Genomic DNA, 9,823 nt, shown 5'->3' on the forward strand with positions numbered 1-9,823 from the left:
TTTGTTATATATATAATCTATGGTTGTCTGATTGATTCTCATTTAAAGAGTGGTGGTTACAATAATAATTATATATATACAAGATTTAAAATTCAAATATTTCAACTTTGAGGTGAAATGAGTAAACAAATGGCGACATAAAAATTGTTGGGAAAATTTAAGAAGTGAGGTTTGGAAATGTCATTTGGTTAAACGTTCTGTGTTACAATAGACCTTGACATTATTTATCTATCAAAAACCTTAAGATAATGGAGTAAAAAATTGTTATCTTACTCCTTAGTTTCTGAATAACTGAGAGGATAACTGAAAATGTCATTGGTTCGTTTTTATTTTCAAAACTATGTAGCGTGCCATATATCTTTGGATTTTTGTTAATAATCGAGGGGTATAACCTATCTTTTCATTGTTTGTTATAAATTTTATTTTGATTGACCTATATCATTTTTTTCATTTGTTATTTGTTTTAAAACTCATCTTGACTGATCTATATCACTTTTTACATAGAACCTACAAATTATGTGACACTATCATATTATTTGTATTTTATACAGAATATAACACAAAATATCAAATTTACATTATTTACAAAACCAAATATACAATGCATACGATACTTATAATAAAATTTGGGATACACAAAACATCTATAGGAGAGATTATATATATATATATATATATATATATATATATATATATATATATATATATATATATATATATATATATATATATAATTGGACATATTTGCACCTATAATGATAAAATATATATACAATGCTTACAACAATCAAGAAAAATTAGTGTTTATGAGATTCATGATAAGATAGGAAGGCACCGGTCCAACGTGATCGGATGTCATCTATATCTTCTTGTGGTAATGGGGTTTCGTCGCTAAATCCCTATAATTTGAACAAAATTTAAATTATGATAAGCTAACAACAACAGTAACATTAACTTAACAAATATACATAAATTACATGTACATGGATAAAGTTAGTACCTTACTCCATGAATTTATAATGTCATTGTTGGAGACAATATTAAACTTATGTCTCATAACATAGTATTCATATTCAAAGATGTTTGGTTGTTTTTGCGACTACAAATAATTTTCATTGTTACTAATTAATACACACAAAACACAAGTAATAACTTTAAAATAAAAGAATATCAAAATGCACAAGCAATACTTACATGTGGTTCTATGAACTTTGGATTTTTATCAACTAAATTACATTTCACAAAATTGTATCCCTCCATAGCTCTACATGTTGGTAAAAATTAAACATGAACAAAAACTATTCAAAACTAAAGGTAAAATTTTTGTATTGTAAATAATACCACTTACCCGCTCAAAATCTATTGCATATCTTCATCAAGATTATAGTGTAACGAACATAATATAACTACAATATTTTACTTTGGACATAAAATAACTAGCTTCCAATGGTCCCTACATAAACACTTAGAATAACTAATAACTTGTATAAAATATATTTATAAATGAATACACAAATCAAAGCATATACTTACATATGGACAAACTGTGCCATGTAACATTCTTTATTCTCTTTAACCGACTTATTTTGTATGTGCATATTAATAGTGTTTACTGCATTACAACTTATTTTTATGTGCATATTGATCGTGAGGATCCTTCTCTCAGTCAACCTCTGGCAACCTCTTTTTCTCCTCCCCCGCCTCCTATAACATCCTATCTCGCTCGTCTTGCAACATCCTCTCTTGTTCCTCTCGCTTCTCCTGATTCCACTTCTCCCGCTCCTATCCTAATACCTCTCCTATCTTTTCAGCAACTACCTCTTCAATTTCTCTCGTACAGTTTATTTTATTAATTGATTGCGATTTTCCAAAATGTAAATTCAAGCTGACGCCTCTTCCATGACCACAGACACACCCAACATGATTCTCAGTTCCAATCGCCTCTACCAATAAATGAATACTTCATGTGTGGAGGAGCTATTTTATCTTTTGAATGCTTAATATATTCATTTGTGAGTTCTCTCTTAAATCCCCTATAATGCTCACCAGCATATGCAAGTCATTTCTTTTTCAGTATACTATCCTCTAGAATAATAAAAACTTCATACATTTACATAATAGAGTTGATATTAGTATTAAGCCAAAAACATAAATGGTCATATATACTTGTAAAATAAATAAAAATAATCATAATTAATATTGTAATATCAATCCATATGCTATCTTTCAATTTACTGTCAATCTCGTGTCAATTATCATTCAAAACACTCACTTTGCTTCTACCTTGTAATGTCACATAACTCTTAAAATCATCAGCATTTTCACCATAAGCCTTTCTGGTTCTCAGATCACAATTAACCGGGGAGCGAACCCATTTTCGTGGGCTTTTTAAAACTTGGTTATGGCACCTCCAATTTTTCTGTTACTTTTTGTATTAACAGAGGTTGCAACATATGTTGTATGAGAGATAGTTGTCGAATCACCCATGTCTGTGTAAATTAAGAAAAATAGAAACATATAATAGAGACACCAGGATGAATATCAAAGCAACATTACACAAAACTTCATCCTAACTAGAATAAATATGTAGTAGAGAGAATTTATAGAATCATACTAAATAGAAATATGCAGTAGAGATAAACCAAAAAAAAAAGAACACGTCAAGTGATGTCAGGAGATATCTTGCGTTTCTTACATTTCCATCTTACATTGAGGTGTTAAACTACTTATCCAGTCCATAACGTATACTTTTATTTCAATATACATGGGTATACTTTTATTTCAATATACATGGATATCATAAATTCTATAGTGTTTACTTATGGAATGAATGACATTTCCATTCACAAGTTTGCTTAAACAAAAAAAGAAGTTTAAATGTCATACTCATATATAAGAAACACAACAACTAAACCACAATCAGAATCATAACTAGAAACATACAGAATAAGTTATCATGAAACATATATGGAAGAGTTGACATTAAAATGTTTCAGTAGTATTGCATTTCTAACACATTATCAAATAACATTTCAGTGGTAACAACATTTCTAACAATATTTAAGTGGTATTACCATTTCTATGAGAGACGAATATTTCAGTGGTGAGTTACGTATCTCAAACGTGATGAAGAAACTTCAACATGTTTTGAAAAGAGATGATGTTTAAGTTGATGTTGGAAGAGTAGACGTTGAAAAGTGATGGATGTTCGAGTTGATGTTGAGAGAGTTTTGATGAAAACCTCCAAGAGTTTTTGTGAAGAGAATGGCTATGAAGTTAGTGTGGTTTTTGATAGGTAAAAGGAAAGTTAGAGTCTAGCTCTCTAAAGTATTTTTGCCAACGAGCAAACACGTCAATTTCTAGGCAAAACCAAAGGAATATATCAATTAAAAATAGAAAAGCCTCATATAGCATCATATTCTAGGAATTCATTTAAAATAACTATCACTTTGGTTTTGAGACAAAATCAAGGTAATATATTATTGCTGGATCGAGGTGAAAGATTTGTCATGAAATATATTATTTGTAGTAGTGATTATATTTAAATAGTAGACAAACGAGCAACAATTTGCGTCACTTTCCTTTTTTAAGAGGATTGGTTTTGTCATTTAAGTGAATAAATTGAACTATATTTCTTTATATGGAGTAATCGACGTTTCAATAACTCAATATGTGACATGATTTGAAGAACATGTGTTTGTATTGTGATACAAGTGCTAATTAGAAGTTCCACATTAGTTGAAAAAATGGAGGTTGAACACTTTATAAATGAGATTACTCATATATATAATGCCTTACAGTTTTTGGAGAATATCTGATCTCACTCTCTCTAACTTGTGTGGTTGATCTTTATGGTTAAAGATACTAATAATTATATTTTCTCACTTTGAAGATTGAAGATACTAATAATTAGATTGTCTCACAATAGTGATCAAGTAATTCTAAGATAATTTCCTTCAAAATCTCAAGATAGTCAAATTAATACTAAGCATGTAAACTCACTCATTCCAAGGGAAAATACTACCACACCCTCTTATGGAGGGCAATGATGCCTCCCCCTAAATGCTTCAATACACTTTACTGAGTTAATATTGCTTGCAGATTAAGTTTCCACAACCCAAAATTATTGTCTCTAGAAAAATTCTCGATCTCTCATTTACTCATAGTGCTCACTTGTAAACAATACCCTTTTCGTACGACGGAAGCCACTTGTTGTGAAAAACTGGTAGAATAACTCAAAGAAATTATGAATAATTATACAGAGTTCAAACACACCAAGAAATTTTATGTGTGGAGACATAGAACAATGAATACCAAAATAAATGGCCTAAAACAACAAAATAACCTACCAAAAATGAAAGCAAAACTGTCACAAGCCAGAAGAAGATAAAATACAAGAACATAATAACTTGTTTACCCAGTTTGATTCAATGATCTACTCGAATGGAGAACGCATCTCTCTAATTCATTATACTTTCAAAAGTTGTTACAAGAGATAACAAATCTGTTACTAGAAAAAACCGCTTGAGTTGTCACAAACAAAATCCTATTTTTACCAAGTGTTTCCCAATCGCTCCAACTCTCAATATATGAATCGCACAAGCCCAATGTGTTTAGAAGTGTTTCTCAATACTCTTAGATACCCCCAAAGATTTTCCAAATTCCAAGAACTCTATGAAGTTTTAACCTTTGTCTCTGAAAGTTTACCGAGGATTCCTAACTTTTCGTTGTCTTCAGTTGATAAAGTTCTGAAGGCTGTGAAGATAAGAATGAGAGAGATACATATTTATAACCGTTGAAACCCATAGATCAACTTATTATAGAAGAAATATTTACTCAAGAGATAATACACTCTTGGTAAATTACAATTAAGCCCTCACCCAGAAAAATGATCTTTACTTAGACACAAGAATACGCTCTCAGTACTAGGCTAAATATATGTGAGAAAAATGAGAAATTTAATGAAAATGATGTGAGAAGAAAGTGAGACCAAAGATCCTTTTCTGGATGAAATAAAATGATAAAGAATCTCTTTACTTATAGGCCACATTGTGGTTTAAATATCGAAATAATCCATAAGAGAAATGAATGCCATAATCGATTAGGCCAATTGGTTATTGGACCTTAATAATCAATTGTTAAAGGCACGAATGAAAGGTTTTGATATTTAGTCGTTACCAATCATTAAAAGACCATCCTAATCGATTTTAAACTCAACCTAATGAAAATAATCGATTAGGTTATTAGGTTTAATCGATGGTTTTGATGGAAAGAGTCTTCCAATCAATTAGAGCCTTGAGTCATGGCATCATTATCTTTGAGTATAACATCACACAAGAGCCTTGAGTCTTCTGGCTTGATGAGACATGAGATATCTTTAAGTTGATTACCATCATTTGAGAGTTGAGAAGATAAACCACATGTGAACCTTGCGTGTCTTCACTTGAATGTCGTTTGACCATAATGTTGACTTCAAAGAGATGACTTGATCTTTCAAGAACGTCTTCAAGAGGATATCTAGATAAAACATCTTGACATCTTAGACCGCTTAAGCCATCTTTAATAGATAAGGACTTAAGTGGATATCGTTTAATATCAAGTGCTGCCATCATCAAAACTAAAAGCTAATCACTTGATTTGTAGCTTTGATATCAACAAACTTCACCACATAGGCGAGTTGGGCTCCGGAGGCTCACTAGGGTTAGGGTTGACCTCAAAGCTCAGAGAGCGTTTATAGAGATACTTATAGATCACCCATCAAATATATCCTCCCATCAGCACTCCGGGTTGAACCCACATCCCCTCGGTGTGTGAGTCAACTTCTTACTAACTTAGTCAATCTACCTTGGCTTAAGCTTATAGTTTTTAGTTTGACATATGTTTCCACTATTATCCATATTATTTTAATTAAAATTAATTTTTATTTTTTATAATTTATTAATATATATATATATATATATATATATATATATATATATATATATATATTTTAATTGCAAGCATATAAAAAGTAAAGTTTTATATCTTAAAAAAATCATAAACGTCTTACTGCAACGATTCCTCCATTCTTTTCCTTGTTGTTTTCACTCTACCTTCCCGTTTTGCTTTTCTGAGCTAATTTCACCCTTACTCTCTATTGTTGTCGTTATTCACTCCTATTTCCTATATGAGTTGAATACATTTTTGTTTTATGTTTAATTTTACATGTGCATTTTACATTTAATTTTATCGAATGAAAATTAATTTAATAATAGTATATACAAGATAATAGATCCGATAAGTTATTAATTAAGAATGTTCTTTTATGTCATTTTATATTATCGGCTAGTGGAACAACTAATTTACCAAACATTTCAATTAATTTATCAACTATTAATCATTTGTTTTAAACTACTAATTATCATGTATAACCTAGCAATCATGATATATATATATATATATATATATATATATATATATATATATATATATATATATATATATATATATATATATATATATATATATATATATATATATATATAATATCAACTACAAACTACCAAATAACTTATTAGTCATGCTACTTTTTAGAGAATTTTATCTTACACCCACTCAATTAGACCGGGCACCCCCACGTTACCAACAATTTTACCATAATACTCTCATTGTTAAAAAACTACAATCTTCATTATTGACAAAACCATTTTCAGAGTTTTTCAGAAAACTTAGATTTATATCGGCACTTTTTATAGGAAATTGATTATTTAGTAAAAATCATGATTTTTGCCGAACTTTTGAAATTCCCAGTACTAAAATTATTGATTTATACATGTAATTTATAAATGTCCGATAAATTCCAAAATTTTGTTTGCATTTTCATATGCAATTTAAAAAATACGTGGTATGCTTGTATGAACTTTTATCGGCAATTTTTTCTAAATTGCAAGGAAAAACTCATACAACATACCTAATGTTCAGAATTTTCAAAAAATGCAGGGATTGATCGTATATTTTGAAAAGAAGAAAATTTACCTACAATTTCTCATGTGTGGTTTATGCTATTGGTCAATGAAAATATGACAAAGGTACTTAAACATCATTTAAGGAGTGAAAATAGAAGAAAATTACATATGTATAAGAAGAAATTATACACTTATCAAATTTTCATTAGAAAATGGTACAAATCACACCTAAAAAATTGTATCTAAGTATTCTCTTTTTAAAAAATGTTAATTTCTTTTATTTTTTTGATATGCAGGGGTGTGGTCGTTCAAAAATAATACTATCTAATCTTTAAGGGGTGTGGAGAAATATCTAGTATATCGGATTTTTTAAAACATTTAATAAATCTTTTGAAACACATTAAATATTTTAATTAATTTGGTATAAACCTATATTGAATTTTTTTTGTATTGTCTATCAGATTTTTTGCAACTGAATTTTTTATTTATAAAATGTAATTAAAAAATGAAAATAATATTTTTGATATTATAAAAATATATGGAGGTGCCAGCTAAAATTCTTAAATTTTTACTATAGAAAAACCATACTGAAATAAAATTGGGCTAATTGAATAGACTACGAAAATTATACTCCGTACCCCAACGTTTATCCCAATACCCCTACAATTTTAAAAAAATTCCAATTTTATCCTTTTTTTTACTTTTAACTTTTTTTTATTTTTTCATTTTTACTGTTTGTACGGACGAATGAGGGTTGGAGACTGTGACGTTGCCTAAACCGGATATCCCAAAATGCAGATTTCCGGTTAGTAAAATCCAAAACCGGACAACCTAGGGGTGGGTGTTCCGGTTCGTTTTTTTCAATTTTGCGCAACCGGATATCCCAGGGGTGGGTGTTCCAGTTTGTTGTGTGTCTCAACCGGATATCCCCTTTGTGGGTATTCCGGTTCCTTTTTTTTTATTTTTTTCGTTTTTTTTTATTTTTTTAATTTTTTTTAATTATATATTAAACTTAATTAATTTTATATATTTAGGTGTGGATCCTCCTTTGAAGAAATGCGATGTAACTCAAACATGTGTGGATATAACTGATGTTTTTGTAACTGGTCAAAAATTTGCTACAAGAGAAGAGGCGATAAGTTGGATTAAGGAGGTTGGAATAAGGAATAAAGTGACAGTTATAATAGCTCGTTCAGATATCAAAACAGGCAAGAGAGGAAGAAGTGATAAATTAGTATTTGGTTGTGATAGAGGTGGAAAATACAAAAAAAACAGATAGCGAAACCCAAAGTGCTAGTAAGAGATGTGGTTGTCCTTTCAAAATTAGGTCAACACCGTCGAAAGATGGTTTTGGATGGAAGATCGATGTAAAATGTGGAGTACACAACCACGGCTTACCTGATAGATTTGAAGGTCATGCTTTCGTAAGTCGACTAAATACAGATGATAAGCAACATATTGTTGATTTGACAAAACGTCATGTTCCACCAAGACACATATTATTGTCATTGCAAGAGCGTGACCCGGAGAATGTCACTCGGATCACGCAAATATACAAACATAAGAGTAAGATACAAAAAGACATAAGGGGTCCTAGAACAGAAATGCAACAATTGCTCAAGTTGGTTGAAGAATCAGGTTATGTTTACTGGAGTAGGAAAAAGGATGAGTCAGAAGTTGTGAGAGATATATTTTGGGCACATCCAGAATCAGTGAAGTTGTTGAATATGTTTCCTATTGTATTGATTATGGACTGCACATACAAGACAAACAAGTACAGGCAACCGTTGTTTGAAATAGTTGGTATGACATCAACTAAATTAACATTTGCTGTTGCATTTGCCTATATGGAATCTGAGCAGACAGAGACTTTTTGTTGGGTATTGGATAAGTTGAAACAGTTGTTTATCAAGCAGGATAATTATCCTCAAGTAATCTTGACTGATAGAGATCTTGCTTTAATGAAAGCCATTGAATTAATATTTCCAAAGACAGCTAATTTGCTTTGCCGATTTCACATCAACAAAAACGTGAAATCAAAGTGTAAGGAACATGTTGTGGATGATATGCGAGAAACAATGGAGAAAATGTGGTTTAAACTGATAAAGGCTAGTGATGAGATGAAGTACCATCAACGGTTGAAACAACTTGAGGATGCATGTGTTGACTCCAAAGGTTTTATTGATTATGTGAATGACACATGGTTGACACCGCACAGACATCGATTTGTCGAAGCATGGATCAATCAAGTGTTACATTTGGGCAACACCACAACAAATAGGTATGTTTATGTGATTTTATCGACATTGTTTCTTTATATTAATATTACAGATAATTAGTTGTTTTGTTTTATTTAAAGGGTGGAGTCTGCGCATTGGAAACTTAAGCAAATGTTAGATAATAGCTTAGGTGATTTATGCAAATGTTGGGAGGCTATGAATGACAATATCAAGATACAAGTGGGCAACATTAGAGCTTTATTTCAGAAGAGTTTTTATGAAGTTGAGCATGCACATACTAGTCCTTTTTATTCAAATTTGCGTGGTTCAGTATCAAGAGCTGCATTGAGGCAGATTGCTGAAGAGTGGTTGAGGATTGACATGGTGGGTACCGATACGCAAAAGTGCGGATGTACTCATAGAAAAGTATATGGGTTACCATGTGCTTGTGAGTTAGGGAGATATACATTGAGTGGTGATGCGATACCAATTGAGGCTATTCATATTCATTGGAGGAAACTAAGTATGGAAGGAAATCAAGATATAGATGCAGATGATGGATCAGAAATAGACATGACAAATGCAATCGATAAAATTTGGAAAATGTGGAGGTCATTAGATGTTGTCGGAAAAAGAGCATTAAAAAGCAGAGTGTGTTAG

General features: G+C 30.7%; 1 protein-coding gene across 1 annotated transcript; it reads left to right on the plus strand.

Annotated features, from left to right (window-relative positions):
* The first annotated feature begins 7,736 nt into the window (after positions 1–7,736).
* Positions 7,737–9,823, plus strand: LOC131621648 (PKS-NRPS hybrid synthetase cheA-like). The gene is made up of 5 exons (XM_058892679.1): positions 7,737–7,749; positions 7,979–8,152; positions 8,220–8,623; positions 8,711–9,225; positions 9,304–9,823. The coding sequence occupies exons 1-5, from the start codon at positions 7,737–7,739 to the stop codon at positions 9,821–9,823; spliced, it is 1,626 nt and encodes a 541-aa protein (XP_058748662.1).

The sequence above is a fragment of the Vicia villosa genome, unplaced genomic scaffold, assembly GCF_029867415.1.
Source record: "Vicia villosa cultivar HV-30 ecotype Madison, WI unplaced genomic scaffold, Vvil1.0 ctg.000010F_1_1, whole genome shotgun sequence".
NCBI classification, from domain to species: Eukaryota; Viridiplantae; Streptophyta; class Magnoliopsida; order Fabales; family Fabaceae; genus Vicia; species Vicia villosa.

Bases quoted from the DNA above. Each gene is read 5' to 3' on its own strand.
- LOC131621648 (XM_058892679.1), top strand. The intron at 8,624-8,710 runs GTGAGAGATATA...TGCACATACAAG, and splicing joins AAAAGGATGAGTCAGAAGTT to ACAAACAAGTACAGGCAACC. The intron at 9,226-9,303 runs GTATGTTTATGT...TTTTATTTAAAG, and splicing joins GGCAACACCACAACAAATAG to GGTGGAGTCTGCGCATTGGA.